The sequence below is a fragment of the Mandrillus leucophaeus genome, unplaced genomic scaffold (genome assembly GCF_000951045.1).
Source record: "Mandrillus leucophaeus isolate KB7577 unplaced genomic scaffold, Mleu.le_1.0 Scaffold277, whole genome shotgun sequence".
NCBI classification, from domain to species: domain Eukaryota; kingdom Metazoa; phylum Chordata; class Mammalia; order Primates; family Cercopithecidae; genus Mandrillus; species Mandrillus leucophaeus.
The window spans coordinates 1,943,637-1,966,263 of NW_012102887.1; the positions used below are offsets into that span (position 1 = coordinate 1,943,637).

Sequence of the window (22,627 nt, forward strand, 5' to 3'; positions counted from 1 at the left end):
GTGGATTATGGTAGCCATCTAGCTAGTTTTCTGTCCTGCAGTCTTTCTACTCTGGAACTCATCTGTGTAATTATCAGAGTTACCAATTAAAATTGCACATTATGCTAGCAAGGACAGGTGACTTTAGGGACAGTTACAAACAATTCCCCCAATCCAGAGGCTTATCATTATGGAAGTTTTCTCATCATTTATACTACACATTCATCACAGGACGTGGGGAAGTGGGAGTGGGGTGGGGGTGCTCTGTTTATTGCAGCCACTCAGGGACCTCCTGGAAATTCCCTCTCAACATCGTCTTCTCTAATCACCTCAGAAGGGGAAGAGAATGTGCTAAACTAAAACTACCCTACAAGCTTCCCCCTGGATGTGACACAGGCTACTTCTACTCACATTTCATTGACCAAATGGATCACGTGATCATGCTTTATTCTGTAAGGGGCAGAGAAATGAAGTCTACCACATGTCTGGAAAGAGAGGGAAACAGGTGGCAAATGTCAGTAATACTCATCACACACATTGTGCCACTTGTTTGTTTAAAAGCTTCCAAAAGTTCCCCTTTGCCTTCGCAACTGATTTCACATTTCTTGGAATAGAATAGTGTGGTCTCAGGTCAACTTTTTTGTTTTATCTCTTGTGTCATCCCAAGCTTTTTATGATTTCTCTGGTTCACTGTACACACTTCCTTACCTCACACCCTTGTACTTACTATTCCCTCTGTTCGCAGGGACTTCCTCCTTGGTCTATGTTCTACAACTACCTGTGCTTTAAGACCTAGGTCAAGGATTAAAGAGCGTGGTTCCTGTGAACACCTTTGTCCAGAACTTTATTATATAGCACAGAAATAGTGTGTGGTGATTTATTGTTCTACATTACAAAGCTTTTGAGGGCAGGTACAGAGATTATTTGTTAAGTGTATCGTATTAGTCTGTTCTCACATTGCTATGAAGAATTACCTGAGACTGGGTAATTTATAAAGAAAAGAGGCTTAATTGACTCACAATTCTGCATGGCTGGGGAGGCCTCAGGAAACTTACAATCATGGTGGAAGGCACCTCTTCACAGGGCAGCAGGAGAGAGAATGAGTGCCGAGCGAAGAGGGAAGCCCCTTTTAAAACCATCAGATCTCATGAGAACTCATTCAGTATCATGCGAACAGCATGGGGGAAACCACCCCCATGATTCAATTACCTCCCGCTGGGTCCCTCCCATGACACATGGGGATTATGAGATTACAATTCAAGATGAGATTTAGATGGGGACACAAAGTCAAACCATATCATTAGGGAATTTAAAAAGTACATTTCTTGAGGTATAATCTATGTTCAATAAATCGCATCCACTTAAAGCATGGAATTGAGGAAGTTTTGCTGATGCATTCACCCTGTGAAACCACCACCGCCCATCAAGCTGTAGTATTTTTCTGTCACTCCCAGAAGTTTCTTTCTGCCTCTTTGCTATCCATCCCTCTTTACACACCCCATCCTCAGACCCATACTGATCTGCTTTCTGTCACTGTAGACTTCATTTTAGGTGGCATTTTCTAGAATTTTGTGTTGATGGAATTACACCATGTGTACTGTCTTGTATCTGGCTTCTCTGACTCTATATAGCAATATTCAGATTCATCCATGTTGTGTGGATTAGGAGTTTGTTCTTTTCTATTGCTGAGTAGTATCCCATTGTATGGAGATTACACTTGGAAAAAAAATCCATTTACCTATTTTTGGGCATTTGTATTGTTTCTAGTATAGGGCTACTGCAAATCAAGCTACTATGAATATTTTTCTACAAGCCTTTGTGTAGGTATGCATTTTCACTTATCTCAAGTAAATATTTAGGAATGAAAGGTCTGGGTCATATGGTAGATGTACATTTAATTATAAAAGAAATGGTTTTCCAAAGTGGTTTTATTCTACCTTCTCAGTGCAAGGTACAATACAATGCATAGGAGTTCCAGTTGCTCCATATATTTATTTTGCTGTTAATTTTTAAATTTTACTCATCCTAATGTTTATACAGAGGTATCCCACAGTGGTTTGTATTTCTCCAATAACTAATGATGTTGAACATCTTTTAATGTACTTATTGAACATTCATATAGCTTCTTTTGTGAAGTGCCTAATCAAATCTTTTTTCCACTTAAAATTTGCCTTTTTATCTTCTTATTGTTGAATTATAAGAGTTATTTGTATATTGTGGATACAAGATCAATATTAAATACAAGCATTGTGAGTATTTTCTCCAATTCTGAGAATTGTCTTTTCATTTTCTTGTGATTTTTTAAGAAGCAAAAGTTTTTATTTTGATGGAATATAATTTATAATTTTTTTCTTTTGTGATTTGTGCTTTTCTTGTTACCTGAGAACTCTATACCTATGCCAAAGTTGCAGAAATTTTCTCCTATGTTTTCTTCTTCGGTAGTATTGTTACTTTTACCTCAATGATCTCTTTCAAGTTAATTTCTGGGTATGGTAGGAAATAAGGATTCATTAAATTATTTTTTCCATGTGAATATCCAGTTGTTGTAACACCAGTTGTTGAAAAGACATTTTCCTCCACTAAATTGCCATGGCACCTTTGTAAAAAATCAACTGATCATCATGTGTGAGTCTTTTTATTCCATTTATCTACATATCTATTTGTTTACCATCATTCTTACAACTGTAGTTTTTTAGCAAGACTAGTGTAAGTCCTTCAACTTTGTTGCTTTTTATAAAAATTGCTTAGTCTATTCTTGGTCATTTGTATTTACATATATGCGGATTTTATTTGTTAGTCTTATGTTAAGGAGAGTCGTGTTTATATTCACAAGATATATTGATCTGTAGTTTTCCTATAATATCTTTGTCAGTTTTGGTATCTAAATAATGCTAGCCTCCTAAAATAAGTTGGCCAGCATTCTCTTTTTTTCTATATTCAGAAAAAGTATATTAAAAAACTGGTATTATTTCTTCATTAAATGTTTGATAGAATTCACTAGTAAAACCAATTAGCCCTGAAGTTTTCTTTGGGGAAGGTTTTTACTTACAAAATTCATTAATTATAAATTTAATTGCTATAGGCCATTTAAATTTTCTGTTGTTTCTTGTGTCAGTTTTGATAATTGATGTCTTTCCCAAAATTATTTATTTCCTCTACATTGTTAAATTTATTGGCATATAATTATAAGAAGATTCTCCAATTATCTTTTTAATCCCCTTTGTCATTTGATACTGTCATATTATTATTTTTAACATTCCCAAGTTTTCAGGCTTATCAATTGTATACAGAACCAAACTACCAATGTTGGGTTTCATTGATTTTTCTCTACTGTTTGAATGCCTTCTCCTTTGTTAATTTCCTCTTTAATATTTATTATTTCTTTCATTTTGCTTCAGGTTTATTTTATTCTTTTCCTAGTTTTCTAAGAAAGAAGCTTAGGTAATTGATTTTTGATTTTTTAATTTTCTGATAGAAACTTTTATACCTAGAAGATCCTTTTCTGCACTGGGTTAGTTGCATCCTGTAAATTTTGATATATTGTGTTTCTATTATCATACATCTCAAAATATTTTCTGATTTCTTCCTTGACTCATGGGTTATTTGGAAGTGTGCTGTTTAATTTCCAAATATTTGGGACTTTCCTAGATAGTTTACCATTGAATTCTAGTGTAATTCTCTGTAAAATTTCAGTCTTTTGCAATGTGTTGAAACTTGTTTTACAATCCAGGATATAATCTATCTTGGTGGACATGCCATGTCCACTTGAAAAGAATATATACTATGATCGCTTGGTATAGTGAGCTAGTATGTAGTAAATTAAGTAAAGATGGTTGATAGTGTTATTCAGATCTCCTGTGTCTTAACTGATATTGTACTTTGTTCTATCAATAACCAAGAGAAGATTATTAGTTCCCAACTATATTTTAGGATTTGTCTATTTTTTTCCTTCAATTTTGCAGTTTTTCCTTCATCTAATTTGAAGTTCTGTTGTTAAGCACATATATTACTATTTATAGCTTCCTGCAATATTAATTTTAAATCATTATCAAGGGTCACTGCCTATCCTGAAGTCTATTTTATGTGCCATTAATATATTCATTATAGCTTTCCTATGCTGACTGTTTGTGTGGTATATCTTTTTCCAGTCTTTTATTCTCAGAACGAGTGTATGCTAACTGTGATTCTACCTAGAATTGTCCTTCTGTATATCTCCTTCTAACTAACTGAAAAATTTATCCCTTGTGATTTTTCTTTCCTGACGTTTAAAAGGTACTTTATAAGGTACTGTCATAGTTTGTTCCTTTTTCCTTTTTCATTTCCCCAGATCTTCCTTCCTTCCTAAATCAAGTCTTGCCTGCTTCCTGGGGTCTGCCCGGTGTTCCCTGATTTTCACTTTTTTATTATTTTTTATTTTTTAGACAGGGTTTCACTCTGTCACCTAGGTTGGCTGCAGGGGTGCGATCTCCACTCACAGCAACCTCCGCCTCCTGGGCTCAAGTGATTCTCCCACCTCAGCCTCCCACGCAGCTGAGACTACAGGCATGTGCAACCAAGCTGGCTAATTTTTTTTTTTTTTTTTGTATTTTTTGTAGAGATGTGGTTTCACCATGTTGCCCAGGCTGGTCTCGAACTGCTGGCCTCAAGCAATCCATCCGCCTTGGCATCCCAAAGTTCTGGGATTGCAGGTGTGAGCTACCACGCCCAGCCAGGTTTTTATGTTTATGGCTTTTTCCCAATATATTGTGAGCTCTTTTTTTTTTTTTTTTTTTTTCTGCATGGCAGATTAGAAAGGAAGGAAAGAAACATTTATTGAGCTGCTCCTACATGCCAGGCATTGTAGTAGGCACCAAGTCCTACTCATTTAAGTCCGTTAGGTATTAATTTTACACACTGAGAAATCAAGTGCTCACAGGGGCTGCAAACTTGCTAAGGATTACACGGCAAAGTATATTTTTTAGTTGTATTATTAATTAATTACTTATATGATTGGAGTCATCAAGATCTGAACACAAATCTTAACTTCAAAGCTGTACTTTTATTCACTAACCATGAGTGCACAGATAGCAATGGAGGGAGGCAGATGGTTTCCATGGAGGGGAAGTGGCAGCAGAGGTGAGAAGTCATCGAAGGCAAATGCTAGCCTCACATTGTAGTTGGGAGTGGGCCTTGCCCAGTGGAATTGTTGAGTGTTATTGTTGGAGTTCACCCCCAAGGCAATTCTGGGAGGTCTGAAAGGTCCAGAGAATTCCGATAGAGTCTCAGCCCTACTTAGGGGGAAAATCATACAGCAAGACATGTGGGGGATTAGTGGTTTTGGCAAGAGACTTGACAATAGTCTGAATCAAGATGTCATTCTTCACTTGGAGGCAAAGGGCTCCTCTGATCTGGAAGGTCAGTTGTATATTTTTGGAACATGTATCACCTTCGTGTGGTTCCGAGAAGTGACATTATTATGGTTGCTGTCAAATTTTCTGTTGATATTGGGAGGAGACCTCAGGGGAAAATGATAATAAAAGCCTATATTGCCAGATGGTGGGTGAACTGAGATCTGGTCCAATTGCACTAGAAAACTCAACTCCAATGTCAACTGAGAACTCTGCAGCAGTCTCAAACAGTTCAGCTGAATCTGGAGGGAAGGAAAGGTGGGGGTGGGCTTGGCCATAGTCCAGCACATTCTGATCAAGTTGGAACTCCGAGTCATTCTCAAGAATTTACTTGAGTAATTGTCCAGTTTTCCTTGTTGCTTCTCAGAGAACATGAAGCTCCATCCACATTCCAGTGGTCCATGGACCACACAGACTCATGACCCACTTTGAAAACCTTGGGATGTGGGATGAGAGTGACTGTTTTTGCTAAAGAACTCAAACCAACCTAAATTCTTTGAAGGTCTGAAGGTAGGGTCAACTCCAAAAAGTGGGATTTTAGAAAGAGCAAAACCAAGTAACCAGCTTGAATGTTGGGAAATGGTTAGGTTGACTCTGAACAGAAAAAAATGTTGCCCTCCAAAGGAGGTGTCCAGGTGGATGGAGGTGAATAGGACATGCCATTCTTTTTCTGGGAACACTTTCATGACCTCTGAGATCCTCTGCTTATTTCTGTACAAAACCTGAATATTTGAGAATTCTATTTTAGAAAGAGAAATGTATATAGAAACAGGTGTTCAAGCAATCACAAAAATTATTTTGGAAAGAGAGTATTCAGATGGCTCAGTGTCAAAAGGCCAAAAAGGAAAGTATGTGCAGTCATTAAGTTAGTAGTAAATTATTTTACTGAACCAATAAAAAATTATCATTAAACAGAAATCAAAGATTTAATGTTACTTTGGAAGAGGAGAAAATGTTTTTATGCTTCTGTTACCTTTCTGTGACTGGAAACATCCAATGCTCAGTGTTCTGTTTTTCCGGTCCCCCAATCTTGTACATTTCTCCTCCTCCATTTGATGAGAACCCCAGCAGGGTGTATTTGTTTTCAAGATTGGGTTGCTGAGAAAATAAATTCTCTGTGGTAGAGATAATGATTTGGAAGATCTCAGATCTTGTTCCCAAACCTGTCATTTGGAAAGCATTGGGCAGAGACTCATAAGGAGTCCCAGGGGAATTGGAGTCCAGGGATTTTCATAAGGGAGTGAAAGGGGGAAACAAAAAGCTCATGGAGTTAGAGGAGGATAACAAAATGGCATTTGCTGAATATACATGCTGGAAATTACTGCTGCTGGGAAAGAGGCTGTGGATCTTACTTGGGTTGGTGAGTGAGGTGGATGTCAAAGGCCCAGGGTGCTTCTGTTCCATTTCCCTCTTGGAAGAGAGGAGGAGGAGGAGGAAGTGAGCTGCTTCTTGTGGTGGTGGAGCCTTAGACCCAGCTGCGAAGGGTGGGGCTGTGCCTTCTGTCCAACTGGGCTGCAGAGGTCAGTTTGCTCAAGTCAATTCACTGTAAGACTTTACATCAGGAATGAGGCAGCTCTCAGGAGTAAGCTGATCGTTTATCCTTTAATGGAACCATCTGTCCTTCTCTTTTTGCATTTTCCTCTTTTGAAACAGGTTTTCATGCTGACTCAGTGTGTCCGTCTTCTCTGCATTTAGTTTTGCCCTTCACTTTGGCCTGCCTCAGCCATCTGATGCCCAATTCTACATCAGGGTATCTCTTGATGCATCTTTTTTTCTGTGTCTCTCTCTCACTTCTCTCGGTTTCCTAATTTCAGCTCTCCTAGAGGAGCAATCCACATTCTGTCTGTACCATCCTCGTCCCAGAGTCAGTTCTCTGTCACTCAGTCAAGCTCTGGGTTGGGCTGCTTTGGGTCAGTGGCTTACCTCGAGCCTTTCCGTGTGGCTGGGGAGACAAAATCAGATGATAGGAAACCTGGTCATGCCTCCACATAGCCGAGCTGAAGGTGGGGCTCTGACACAACTATAGAGAATGCTCCCTCCTTGAGAATAACAATTAGCAAAATCATGCTCTTTAAAAGGCACAGGACCTCTGCAGAAGTTTCCTGTAGAGGCAGTCTTCTAAAACTGTTGTCTGCAATGTTAGTGCTATAACACTTTGGCTTGTTGCAGTTATGATATGGCTTGGCTGTGTCTCTACCCAAACCTCATTTTGAATTGTAGCTCCCATAATTCCCAAGTCTCCTGAGAGGGACCCAGTGGGAGATAATTGAATCAATGGGGTGATTTCCCCCATACTCTTCTTGCAGTGGTGAGTAAGTCTCATGAGATCTGGTGATTTTATAAGGGATTTCCCCTTTCTCTGGCTCTCATTCTGTCTTGCCTGCCACCATGTAAGATATGACTTTGCTCCTCATTCACCTTCCATCATGATTGTAAGGCCTCCCCAGCCATGTGGAACTGTGAGTCAATTAACCCCTTTCCTTTACAAATTACCCAGTCTTGGGTGTGTATTTATTAGCAGAGTGAGAACAGAGTAAATACAAGTTACGTTTTTTTTTGTGATGGTGATAGACTTGAACAGAAACCCACTGCTTCATCTAGTCCCACACGATGACACCTATTCCTTTGTGAGAAGATAGATGAATGGGATGCTCTGCTGAGTGTTGGGGTATTTTTGTTTGGTGCAGTCAAAAGCTTGGTTGAAACAAAATATTTTGTGCTGTTAAGACAGATGGTTGCAACAAAGAAAACCCTCTTAGATGGTTGTGGATAACACGTGGCTGCACTTTGTGAACTGCAAAGCACCAGGCACACTGCTGTTTACAGTGTCAGGTCAACAGCAAGATGGGGGCTCTGCTCAGCTGTGGCCTAGCAGTTGTATCTTAGGCAGGAGAACAGTCATAAAACTCTCTGCAACTCCTCTGTGGCTTGTTAGGTCCTCTAAGGCCTGCTTCTGGTGAAACAGTGAAAAGGGCAGTTTTTAACCTTTAGCAGCTCATTCAAGACAGAGATCTTCAAACTGAAGTACATGGACCCTTGGGAGATAAAACGATTCTCAGGAGTTATGCAAGCTACTTGGAACATTCACTAAAGGATTCCATTTCCAGATTCTCAATTGTCATGTATATACTTTTGTAGAATTGCTCTCTCCGAAAATGGGTGTTTCGTCAAAGTTTTCACTTCCTCTTTCACAGTTGCCCTGCTTTTCAAAAGAAAGGCAACCCCTCGACCATCATTTTCGCCAAATATTACTACCCTGCTTTGTCCCAGGGTCTAAGAACTGTCTGGGGGCTGAATGAGGGGCAGCGCATTTGCTGGTGTCAAGAACAGGAACCTACCAGCTCCACACCTCCTGGTCAGGGTGCTTTCATCATAATGGAGGGAGGACTTGCCAGCCTGGAAATCATTCAAATTAATTCTAGATGATAAATTAGTATCTTGCTCTTGGTATATATGTTAGTTCATTCAGGCTGCTACAACGAAATACCTAGGACTGGGTGATTTATGAACAACAGGTTTATTGCTCACAGTGCTGGAGGCTGGCAAGTGCAATGCGAAGGCACCAGCAGATTCAGTGTCTGGTGTGGACTGCTTTCTGCTTTACAGGTGGTGCCTTCTTGCTGCATCCTCACATGGTGGAAGGAAGGGGCAAACAAGCTCTCTCAGGTGTCTTCTGTAAGGACACTCACCTCATTCTGGAGGGCTCAATCCTCATGACCTAACAGCGTCCCAGATGCCTCACCTCTTAATACCAACACATTGGGAGTTAAGTTACAACATACAAATTGGGGGTGTGGGACACAAACATTCAGACCATGGCAGTTTACTACTCAAGAGAAGTTAAAAGAATTGAGTGACATTTGTGTAGCACATTTTTTTCATTCACAACTTCTTGTTTATGTTGAATAAATTTTATTAGAACTTAGTTTTGGAAACTAAAATGGAAATAGGATTGTTGCTGAACCTCTCTCATTTCAGTAGAAAGAATCACTGATCTTGAGCTAAATAAGCTAATAAGAAATAAAAAGGGCCAATTCATTCACTAGCAACTACATTTCCCACAAAATTTTACTTTTGGTATTTGATCATTGTTTATCAAGATTAAAATTTGTGGTTTTGATGAATTATATACTGCTAACAATTATAATGAAAGTCAATTTTGGAAAAAATGTTAAGAATTAGAGACTTATAAGTATTTTGTTGCAGAGAAACATAACAGGGTGATCAATATATTATTTTCAAGTATGGAAATACATTGCATTAGGATACATGTGGGGGAATGGAATGGAAATACGAATTTAAAAAATAGCAATGTAAAATTCCTGTTAAAGAGCTTGTGTGCATATATTTTAAGCTGATGGTGGTAAAAATCAGACTTCTGTGACATTTTGATTTATTGGATGCATCTAAAATAATGCTGTAGTAGTTTTATTTTAAAGGTCATCGTTTATTACACTCCAGAAATTATATTCTTTGTAGCTATTAAAAGAGAAGATGAAAGTTTTAAGACTTTTTTTTTTGGCTGGACGCGGTGGCTCAAGCCTGTAATCCCAGCACTTTGGGAGGCCGAGATGGGCGGATCATGAGGTCAGGAGATCGAGACCATCCTGGCTAACATGGTGAAACCCCGTCTCTACTAAAAAACACACACACACACAAAACCTAGCTGGGCGAGGTGGCGGGAGCCTGTAGTCCCAGCTACTCGGGAGGCTGAGGCAGGAGAATGGCATAAACCCGGGAGGTGGAGCTTGCAGTGAGCTGAGATCTGGCCACTGCACTCCAGCCTGGGCGACAGAACGAGACTCCGTCTCAAAAGAAAAAAAAACAAAAAAAAAGACTTTTTTTTTTTTTTTTAAGGAAAAAGTAGGGCTGATATGGTTTGGCTCTGTGTCCCCACCCAAATCTCACCTTAAATTGTAATAATCCCCATGTGTCAAGGGAGGGACCAGGTGGAGATAATTGAATCATGGGCGTGGTTTCCCCTATGCCGTTTCTGACAGTGAGTGAGTTCTCAGGAGATTTGACGGTGATATAAGTGGCTTCCCCCTTTGCTCAGTACTCATTCTGTCTCCTGCTGCCCTGTGAAGAGGTGCCTTCTGCTATATTTGTAAGTTTCCTGAGGCCTCCCCAGCCATGCAGGAATGCGAATCAATTAATCTCCGCTTTTCTTTATAAATTACCCAGTCTCAGGTATTTCTTCATAGCAGCATGAGAATGGACTAATACAAAAGTGTATAGTTTAAAATTTTTTATTGTAAGATAATTCTTATAACAAGAGAATTCTTAGTAAGAGAGCAGAGAAGTCCAAAGGTAGCTAAGCTGGAGTGTCACTAGGGAGAAGTGACACATACTGGAGTCAACAAATCTGGTTCTGCCACTTACTAGCCTTGTGACTTTGCACAATTACTTAAACTGATTCACTTTTTTTTCCCTGCACAATGAAAATAATAATTTCCTTACTAAGTCATGGTGAGAATTAAGTGACTTGATATCCTACATGTGATCAAAGTGTCGGTTTCTCTCCACTTTTCCCAAGGCCAGTTATCCCTCTCTCATTCTTCCTTCTTCCACGCCCTCACTTATAGTCAAAGTTAGCTTCCTTTCTTATCCCCTATTAAATATACTTGATTTACATTCAAAAGGTCCCAAAGTATCTTCTATATGCTCATTTACCCAACCAATATATATTGAGAACTTAATACATTCCAGGCACTATGATGGCACTGGGGATACACCTGTGAATAAAAAAAGACAAAATCACTATTATAGAGTTTATATGGTAACCAAGGGCATGTGACGAGAATGCATTGACTACTCCCAGTGTCCTTTCATTGTTTTGGCTAGTGAGACACCAGTTATGTTTCTGCAAATTGGCCCATCCATCCATCCGTCGGTCTATCTGTCTGACTGTCCGTCCATCCATCCATCCATCCATTCATCCGATGAAAATGTACTGAGAAACTCCCAGGTGTTAGAACCAGAAACAGGCCTTCCTCCTCTGGAACATGACCACAACAACACTCTATTTTAATAAAATTCTCCTCTGTACAACCTTTATCACAATACATGTGAATTTTATTTGTATCATATATTTTGGGATTAAAATGTAAATATCTCTGGTTTTTCTTTTATTTTTGACTGTGTTTCCTATTTGTTAAAAAATATCAAATGCAATTTAAGTAATTCAAACAATTTGTATTTTCCTTCCAGAACAAGAATTTGTTTTATTGAGATGTGCTTTAGACAAGCTTGTCCAACCTGCCTTATTTTGTTGTTGTTCTCTTTTGTTTTGTTTTAGGCTTTTAGCAGCCTGAAACCATGGTTTTTAGTTTCTGTCTCTAGTGATAAGCAGAAAAGAGAGATGAGGAAGGGGCTTTACTGGCCCAACCAGAAACAGAAACTAGAAACCTATGACTGAATTCTCTCCCTTGGGCACCCCTGAGTTTATAACGAAAACAAATTTAAAATTATGGATTTAGGGAAAGGAAAAGATCTGGGTATTCAAAGTGAATTGGTTTCTGCTTGATATCGAAACTTTATTTTAGAATGTTGTTCTACCACTTACTTGGGAAACAAGTCTTCCATACATACAGCATTGAATTAATTTACTCAGATTTTACCTAGAAATTTAAAAATAGTTGGTAATGGCCAGGTGCAGTGGCTCACGCCTGTAATCTCAGCACTTTGGGAGGCTGAGGCGGGCAGATCACCTGAGGTCAGGAGTTCGAGACCAGCCTGGCCAACATGGCTTAATCCCCGTCTCTACAAAACAAAACAAAAAAAAATTAGCTGGGTGTGGTGGCACACGAGCTACTCGGGAGGCTGAGGCAGGAGAATCACTTGAACCTCGGAGGCAGAGGCGACAGTGAGCTGAGATCGTGCCATTGCACTCCAGCCTGGGCAATAAGAGCAAAACCCCATCTCAAAAAAAAAAAAAAAAAAGTTGGTAACATTGAACACTCCTGATTTCCTTCCCTCTACCTAATTGTCATAGAGACAGGTCTTTTAAAGAAATCAAAGTTTTTTAAATGATACATTTCAATTATTTGAGCCAAATATATCTTTTATCAAAGTGAAGAGTTCTTTGAGTCAAGTTTAAAAATAGTTTTCTATTTTATATTCATAAAATTAAATTTTATCTCAATAAAAATATAATTCACAAGATAAAATTCACCATTTTAACTTTTCTGAAGTTTATAATTCAGTGGTTTTTAGTATATTCAAAATGTTGTACAGCCATAACCACTGCAATTACATCATCCCAAAAAGAAACTCTGTACCTCCCAATTCTTTCCTCTCCCAAACCCTGACAACTATCAATCAATTTTCTATGTGTGTGGATTTCCTGCTCTGGACTTTTTATACACATGGAATCATAAAATATGTGGCTTCCTTCACTTGGCATAATGTTTTCGAGATTCATTCATGCTGTAGCACATATCAGTACTTCATTCCTTTTTATGGCTGAATAATACTCCATTGTATGGATGTACCACATTTTTCTTATTCATCACCCATTGATGGACATGTGGGTTGTGTTCACCTTCTGGCTGTTATGAATAATGCTTCCATGAATATTCATATACAAGTTTATGTGTGAACATGTGTTTTCAATTATTTTGGGCATATACCCAGGAGTAAAATTGCTAGATCATATAGTAACTCTATGTTCAACTTTTTGAGGAACTGCCAAAATATTTTTCACAGCAGTTGTATCATTTTACATAAAAATACTTTTATATGTATTTGCTGTATGTGTACAAATATACAAAAATGTATATTTGTATACTAGAAGTTTCTTTTTCTAGTTTCATAAAGTAAAAGAAACATTTGAGTGAATTTTAACTTGGATGTTCAAGGGAAAGAATTAAACAGAAGAAAATTCCACATAGCAAAATGAAACAATTATTTATACACATATAAAATATATTTTATATTTAAAATATATATTTTAAAAATATAATATATATACATAATTTTTCCATTTATCAAAAATATATTTATGATATAGAAAGGGTTTGAAGATTTTTTATTTCTGAAGATAAAAACTGATATTTATTCAGTTTCACCATCACTAAGGAAAGATTGTTATATCTAAAATTTATTGAAGTTACCCTTTAGAAAATAATTCCATAACTACAAAAAATGAAAGTAATTATTTTCAACATTATAATGCATGCTGTGTTTTAAGTGATATATTTATATCTAACAGGAACAGACTTTGACCCAGAACACAGAACCTCACTTGTCAACAAGAGCCTTCTGGAAGAGAAGACTGGCAGAATATTTTTTAAGCACTAAGACTTGCCAGTGATGTCGTCTCTGCACGTAGTAGTAATGAGGTGCTCCTTCAGATTGACCAAGTCATTGGCCACAGGTCCCTGGTGAGTATCCTCAGTGTGATTGCCTGCTTTTATTTAGTAGTTTCTACTCAATGTTTGTTCTATGGATATAAATCATCTGAATGCTTAATATGTCAAAAAATCAAATCATTCCAGAAAGCTAAGGGTATGTCTGCCATTTCATGACTCATTTTTATTACTGAACACCAACCCTCTTAATTTTCCCTGAAATGCACCTACATAATCATCAAATGGGAAGTTGCACAAGGAAAGGCCCCAGATTCTTGCTCTCTTACTCACCAGGTTTGAATAGCAAAAAACGTATATGCCCAAAGTTTCAGGGTCCCTGTAACTAGTAGAGTTAGGACAGACCACTTCACAAGTACAGATTAATAACACCCCCAGCCCCCACAGATGTCCGCATCTTAATCTCTGGAATCTGTGAATATGTTATGTTACATGGCAAGACGGCAAGGGGTAATTAAAGCTACAGATAGAATTATGGTTGCTGATCAGCTGACATTGAGATGGAGGAGTTGACCTGAGCCTGACTATCTGGATGGGCCCAATATAATGACAAGGATCCTTGGAAGTGAAGGGAAGAAGCAGGAGAACAGTCGGAGAAAGAGCTTTGACCACAAAAGCAGAGGCCGGGGAGATGCAGCAAGAGAGACGCCACTGGCCACTGCTGGCTTTGAAGGTTGAAGGGGACCAGGAGCCAAGGAATGTGGGCAGCCTCTAGAATCTGCATAAGGCAAGGAATCAGATTCTCCTTGGGGAACTTCAGAAGGCATACAGCTCTGCCAACACCTTGGTTCTTGGCAGTGAGACCTATTTCAGACTTCTGACTTCCAGAACTGTAAGATAATATATATGCATTGTTTTAAGCGTCTGAGTGTGTGGTAATGTGTGACAGCAGCAATGGGAAAACAGGAAACCAACATGAGATTGTTCGACGAGACTCAAAAACACATTGGGAGTTAACACAGGGAAATGTTAAATAGTGAAAAAACACAAAAGGTTCTGAGGATGATGGACAAGAAATTATGGGGAGTGAAAGAAGCGAAGGTGGTGGGAAGGAATATGATCCAGCCTTAACTATTTGGAGTGGATGTAGAAGAAATGGAAAGGAATCTTAATTGTGCATTTTTTTTAAAGAAAAAAAAAAGGAATGATTTTATTTTTTAATATCTGCAGTGGCAGAAAGAACAAGTCCAGTGCAGGATAAAGGGACTATGAAGGAGCTTCGGACCTGACCCGAGCTGGCCCCCTTGGGGCCATTCTGTCTGCACTCTTTGGAGCATATTGTCCAACTTTTCTAAGTCTGTTTGCTCTTCTATAAAAGGTTTAAGAAACATGCTGTGCCTACAATCCTTAATGAGATTATATAGAGAGAAGCTACAATTGCTATAAAATGCAACATATCCTAATAAAAAATGTCCAGTGACAATAACTCATTTAAGAAGCAAGAGTTGTAAATACACATTCAACCTGATTTAAAGCAGTTGATTCCCAGTGTTAAACATCTCCTTTATATTTTTCTCTTTTTTTACTTGGTTACTACAATGAAAAGCCAACCTGGCTTGTACTGGAATTATCATGAAAACAGCTGGGGAGATAGGGAATTTTGTGTGGGAGCCATTAAGTGTGGGCTGGACCTAGTTACTCATCTCCTAGTCAGGGTCTCATCTAGATCCAGAGCTCTGTAAACATCTGAAGTGTTTGTCAGCATCTCAGCACAAGAGGAAGAAGTAGAGGGTGGAGAACAAAGGCTCACTTAGGACATGAGGTTTTAGAGAGGAGAAGGCTCTACAGAGAATGAAAGAACAAGGATGGCGGATAAATCACAGCCCAGGACTGAGCCCCAGTTCTCCTACTATCCTTTGGAATGGTGTGATCCCCACAAGCTCTTTTAAGCATTAAATGAGATGATGGATCCAGAAGCTGTTTGACAAATATAAGGCCTAGAAAATATATGCAAATGTTTAATGGGTGTTTTGTTTTGTTTTGAGACAGAGGCTCACTCTGTTGCCCAGGCTGGAGTGCAGTGGCACGATCTCGGCTCACTGCAATCTCTGCCTCCCAGGTTCAAGCAATTCTCCTACCTCAGCCTCTGGAGTAGCTGGCATTACAGGCGTGCGCCACCATGCCCAGCTAATTTTTGTACTTTAGTAGAGATGGGGTTTCGCCATGTTGGCCAGGCTGATCTCGAACTCCTGAACTCAGGTGATCCGCCCACCTTAGCCTCCCAAAGTTCTGGGATTACAGGCGTGAGCCACCACGCTTGGCCTTTTAGTGGTCTTTTAAAATTGCATATTTCCTCTGTTAAAATTTGTTTGTGATAATGAAGTTACCCCAATCGGATTTCTGCCTCACTTATAAAGCCCTGGACTACATAACTTTTCCCTAAATCTTCCATATTATTTCCCTTTTTCTCCAAACCATCATCCCAGTCCAGTTAGGTTTCCTTCCACATTCTCTCCTTCTAGTTGCTTCCACTAAATGGCATTTGGGATACACTGTCTCAGCAGTGTGTGTCTCCGAACTAAGCTGCCTCCTTCCCTCTCTCCTGCAGTTTTCATTCTGAGAATCATCTTCTTTCACTCGTGTATCCCTCCAGATCTCACCTTCAGAGTGTCCTCACGGTCCCCAGCACAATGAGGACCACACAAGGGGTTCAACACATACTTCCTGGCTGATTAAAAAGAGGAAAGGCAATGATGGCAGCCAGAGAGAGGAAAGCGAGGATCTTGTCACTGATGATAAGTCGGCTAGTAGGAGCAGCCTGTTAGAAATAAAAAGTAGCTTTCTGGAATTAATTCCTTTCCTCTTTTTCTTTTTAATTTGTTTCACATGAAAAGAAACTTTAAATTAATCTGCATTTTTGTTTTTCTGTAGGTCACTTATACTCATTCTCTTTTCTGTACAATACGTATATGGGGTAAGTACATTCACTAGCTCTAGTTGCATTGTGAAAATTCACTTTATCGAATGCATAATTTTTGTTGTACTTTCAAAGAAATCACCCTCTGGGACTCAGTTTTCTTACCTGTAAAATTGAGAATAAGACTAAATAAACACTAAGATTTATTTTATATTGTATAGTCAAGACTGCTTGCTGAATTGCCTAGATATTGGGGATTTCTTTATTTTAATATTAACATAACCCTTTTTTTTTAAGTTTTTTTTTTTTTTTTTTTTGGAGACAGGCAGGAGGCAGCTGGGTCATTTCAAGATTAAATCAAGAAGTATAAGAATAATTTGAACATTTTAGCTCAGAAGAAAAATAAGTCCAGAACATTCTGTAATATGCTATCTTTCTTCTGCCTCCTCATTGAAGAATCTCAGTCATTAAACTCACCCTCAGATGTGTCTGGGAAATCTCATTGTGGTCTGCCTGCAACTCAGGTTGATCTTAAGACACCTGACTTGGTTTAAATCACTCTAGTGAACACATCCTTATCTGTTCGTACTCTCCACCTTGGATCCACCCAATGAAACTTCAGTGAGTCAAGTTATTGTAGATCTTTTCAAAGCAAATAAAAATGCAAAATTACCTTCTGTTCTCCTTTTCCCACAAGTTGGGAGCAGAAAACACTTGGGTTAAAGAATGAGGAGCCAGTGGTTCTTGACTCTGCCAATGATTCATTTCTTAACTTATATAAGACTCAGTTATCTCCTGTATTGAGTAGGGATGATAAGACTTGCCCAACTTTGTTGACATGCATTTGAGAGCATCACCTGAAATAATGAGTGGAAACAATACTGTGATATATACATGTGTACTTTTTATATTTCTCTTATCTGATTTTTAAAAGTTTGTGTTATATTCTTTTTTATGTTATAAAAGTCTGCAGAGTCCTAGATTTTGCCTTTTTTAAATATTGCACATGAGTAAATATAATTTCTGAACCAAAGATTTTTCTATCCCAGGCCTTCTACCAGCTTGTGGTGTGCAGATATTCTAGAGATTTCACACAGGGAGGGGCCATACTATCGTTGGGTTTTAAAGGTAGCGATACAAATTGTTATGCAATGTCTGTGGGAAGCAATTTGGTATTACCCATCTGGATTTTGAATGCACATACCTATTGACACAGAATGTGTCTTTTTGGAATTTGTCATACTTGTTTATTCTGATTCATGCATACAGATAAATATGCCCAAGAATACTAATTTCAGGATAGTGTTCAGTATAGACAGAAGGGAGCTGCCTAAATTTCCTTCAACAACAACTGGTTAAATAAGGTATGGTACGTGGTCTGACGGATAGGCATATGTAATACTTCGGAATGATTTTGAAGACTTTCAATTATGTGAAAACAGCAAAATGTAGAGCAATCCACCATTTGGAAAAAAGTAAAACAAATCAGAAATCACCAAAAGTGTGTTTTTATACATCTGTGCATGTGTGCCCATGTGCTCATCTGCCTCTGTATGTGTTTGTGTGTGTGAATGAGGTCATTGTATGAATATGCTTATTAATGCCCAGACACCCATTTGAAAAAATTATCCTATATAGGAGGGAACTTGGGGCCATCGTTGAAAGAGGACATTTCTTTTCCTGTTATACTCTTTTGCACCATTTGAATTTTTAAAATTATGTGCCTATATTATTTGTTTTTCAAAAAAGAAGATGGAATTACAAGTATAAGACATTAATCACTTCTTTGTTTGAACTTTTTTTTTTTGTTTCACTCTGTCGCCCAAGCTGGAGTGGAGTGGCACGATCTCAGCTCACTGCCACCTCCGCCTCCCAGTTCAAGCAATTCTCCCTTCTCAGCCTCCCGAGTAGCTGGGATTCCAGGCATGTGCCATCACACCTGGCTAATTTTTTTTGTTATTTTTAGTAGAGACGGGGTTTCACCATGTTGGCCAGGCTGGTCTCGAACTCCTGGCTTCAAGTGATCTGCCAGCCTTGCCCTCCCAAAGTGCGGGGATTACAGGCATGAGCCACTGCAGCCAGCCTTTGAACTTTTCCATGTGACAAATATATGTTTAACAATATCTGAGATAAGGCAGATAGTGACTTTTCCTTTTTTCTCTTTGAAGAAGAGTAACATTAGTTTCCGAGAGTATGAATGTATTCCCAGTGAATGTGGTTCATACTTTGAATGTTTAATTGTCTGAAATATTGTGTTTATCTTTTAAAATGAATTTATACAATCTATTTTTGAGGTATAGGCCTCTGTAAATTCACCCTCCTCTTTGAAACCTTTATTGGGGAATGCTTAGGTAGAAGAACTTTGCAGAGGCTAAAATCACCTCTTGCTTTTTCCTTTTACTGATCCAAATCAAAGCTTGATATGTGACTATTCCTGTTTTATTTTCTTTTTTAGAATCTGCTAATTTTAAACTGATTCTTTCCTGAAACATAGTTTTGCTGAAACATCTTAGTGATGTTTGGCAAAAATAAGCAAAGAAATAATAATAACAAACTTGCCCTTATTATCAAGCCACCTAATCAACTGACCTTATTTTTTTCCTCTAGTTGTTTTGATATTTCAGTGAACACATAGTAATGAAGCCCAACCTTAAATGAACCCAAGTATTCAGTCTAGTTACTTTAAGTGCTTTCATGCTGTCCTGACCTGGGCCCGAGCATTTAATTTTTTTTTTAACCTTATCAGGGTGTTGAACTTAATATTTCTGCATTTATAGATAACAATGTTACTCAAAACTCAAGAGGCATATATTTCTGAAACTTCAAATACAGTTTTAAACTTAAATGATCTAATCGCGTGGCTCTTGTCAAGCTTCAAATTCTTGTATGCTTGTAATGATCCATGAGAATATTGTTTACAAAGATGTCTTTTTAAAATTAATGCTTAAAGATATTTTCTTTTGGATTGTGTCTGAGCATATTTTTCTCCAAAAAATAAGCCTAAATTGTGTGATTGAAAAGAAAAATAATATATGCTGATTAGACTCTTTTCCCTCCCATACACATATACCTGTTCATATATATGTATACATAGGTATATATTCACATATACACATATATATTCATATGCATTCACACATACATATGTATATATGTCTTCCATGGGAACTATAAATATTAGTTTTATTGTTTTATGTTTACCCATCATACACTGGTCTAAAGGCTTGAGTTTACAGCCTTAAGTTTAAAAAGGTTGATCAATCATAAAATTGTACGGGCAATGTATAAATGTTGCAGTGATGGCTAGGTTAGATCATGAGCCAGGCAAAACTTATCTCTGATGCTTTCTTGATATTCTTCTCCATGCCCTCGGGTCCCAGCATCTAGAGGTGCTTTGTCCACTACACAGGGGCCTAAACCACCACTCCCTCCCCACTGGCAGGCCCAGCCTGGGAATGTGTGCTCAGTGCTCATGTTCGTTGCAGGGGACATCATGGTGATTGCTGTTAATGGATCTGCTTATGGAAATAGTACTCTGGGACTATGCTTTTGTACGGAAGAGGATGATGACTCTGGATATAGGTGATTAGGATTCATGAGAACAAGGAGCTGATTCTTCCCAAAGGGGGTGTGTGTGTGTGTGTGTGTGTGTGTGTGTGTGTGTGTTGCTCTAAAGAGAGTGTTAGAAAGTTTGCTAAAAGTGGGGAAAAGGTCCAAATTATTCAAGTTCAGGAGTATCTGTTTGAGAACACAATAGAGAAACACAAGCTGAAAATCTTGGAGTTTCAGCAAATTGTAGGAAGAACAATTTTAATTTTAAGCCCAAGGATGTGACAGGAGAATTGTCCTATGAAGGACAGTTTGATGAGGGAGGAGACACACCGCAGCTGATCTTGAAGATAAAGCAAAATGGGCCCTGAAAAAACAGCCAAGCTTTTCATTTAAACTAGACTCCATTGTCTTTGTATGGATTGCCTAACCACATAGTTTACACTCTAAGACTGTTCGCAACTTAGCAAATTAAGTCTTACCGAAAGGGAGAAATTGCAGAAGATTCCAGTTAAAGTCAAATGACTTTAGAAGGACACTTATTTTCCTTCAGCGTCCTCAGTTTTGGAAGCTTCTTGCTCATATAATCAACCCTTCTTATTATTAAGCTACTGGGTAAGTTCTTCATCTTTTTATATGTCATGATTAGTTTTTTCTTCTCATGGAGTCAAAGGTAAACCAAGAGTGCTTGTTATAATGTATGTGTTATGTATCCAATTAAACAACGAGTACTGGTATACTAAATAAGATGCTTCACTTTCCAGAGTGGAAAGAAATACGTTGGTCCTTGTGGAGGAAGAGATTGCTCTGTTTGCCACTGTGTTCCTGAAAAGGGGTCTCGGGTAAGTGATGTAAAAACCGACATGGGCAGCATTCCTGAATTTTGAAATCTTGTGAATATTTAATGTCAAGTAGTCCTAGATTCTTGGCCAGTTTTAGTCCTTGATAATGTTTATGTATTTCACAGCCAATGTTTTTCATATTCTAATAGCAATCTCAATTATATTAGACAGTCTGGGTTTTGAAGACAGTCTTAGAAAGCTGCGATTCACCCATTATTTTATATGAATTGCCCTATGGAGGAAGGGTCCTGGTGTGAAATGGTACCTACTGGGTCACCATCCTGAAATATGGCATTTTAAAGGCTCTGAGAAGTACTGAAGTTGCTCGAAAAAAAATCCAAGTTTGTTTGGTCTTTCCAGACAGTTGACTATAGGACTCTTTCTTGGATTGTCCCTATTGAAACAAGTGGCACAGTGTTCTAATGAAGCGATAGCTATATTTTTTGTATGCTTATTATGTGCCAGGCACTGTTCTATGAGTTCAAAATGCTTCTGCTCATTGACTTCTCATAAGAATCTTCTTAGGATACCACATTGTCGGGCAACAGACCGAAGCCCAGGAAAGTTAGTGTCTTGCTCAAGTCCACCCAGAACGGCGGCGTTGATGACCAAGCTAGATTCTGTGTTCTGCAAAGCCAAGAACCTCTTTGGTTACTGTCTATCAGGTCTCTTGAACATTTATTAACATCTCCCCCATGTTCTGACAGCAGCCCATTAATTCATTTGTGATAAAGTATTAGATCAAACAATTCTTTAATTACAATGACTCCCACAATCTCACAAGAAAGGAGTGTGTTATAGAAGTTTGGGACAATTTTTGAGTCAGATCGATTCTTTTCAAATGTGTCCTCATCCATTCTCGCTGCTGTAACAGAATACCACAGACTGGGTGGCTTACAAGAAATTGATTTCTCACAGTCCAGGAGGAACCCCTAGAGCAAGGTGCCAGCAGATCCAGCGTCTTGCTGAAGGCCTGCTTCCTGGTGTGCAGATGGTGCCTTCTCATTGTATCCTCATATGGTGGAGAGAAAGAGCCCTCTGGGGTCCCATTTATAAGGGCATTCATCCAATTCATGATGATGCCACTCTGATTAATTACCTCCCAGAGACCCCATCTCCTCCTACTATCACCTTGAGGGTTAGAATTTCAACATATGAATTTTGGGGGCCACAAACATTCAGTCTGTAACAGTGTTCAAGCAAGTCAATCGTAGGGGGCTGTGCCTGACATTCAAAAAGCACAGTAGAGTAGGGAGGAGTCTACAAGGACACAACACTACCTTCCTGAGAGAAGGGACCACATATTTCTCTCATGGTATTGCTTCAACTTTACACAGCAGGCGTGCAATGAGTTCCTTTGTTGGCCTATTTTACTGGGAGCAGCAACCTTATTGAGCATAAGTTATGACAAATCCCCTGATGCTTAAACTGCTTTGTTCCTTCTTCAGTACATCAAAAATTTTGTTCATCAGAATTTATCTTGAGCTTTTTCTTTCTTTCTTTCTTTCTTTTTTTTTTGAGATGGAGTCTCGCTCTGTCACCCAGGCTGGAGTGCAGTGGCGTGATACCAGCTCACTGCAAGCTCCGCCTCCCGGGTTCATGCCATTCTCCTGCCTCAGCCTCCCGAGTAGCTGGGACTACAGG

The 22,627-nt window shown here is 38.7% G+C and overlaps 1 protein-coding gene across 1 annotated transcript in view; it reads left to right on the forward strand.

Annotated features, from left to right (window-relative positions):
- The window catches only part of COL4A4 (collagen, type IV, alpha 4), a 156,307-nt gene that overhangs the window by 3,669 nt on the left and 130,011 nt on the right, over positions 1-22,627 (forward strand). The window contains exons 2-4 of the mRNA XM_011984975.1: positions 13,579-13,750; positions 16,607-16,649; positions 20,906-20,983. Coding sequence (XP_011840365.1) covers positions 13,680-13,750; positions 16,607-16,649; positions 20,906-20,983 — 192 coding nt within the window. The 5' untranslated portion in view covers positions 13,579-13,679. The remainder of the gene's footprint in view (positions 1-13,578; positions 13,751-16,606; positions 16,650-20,905; positions 20,984-22,627) is intronic.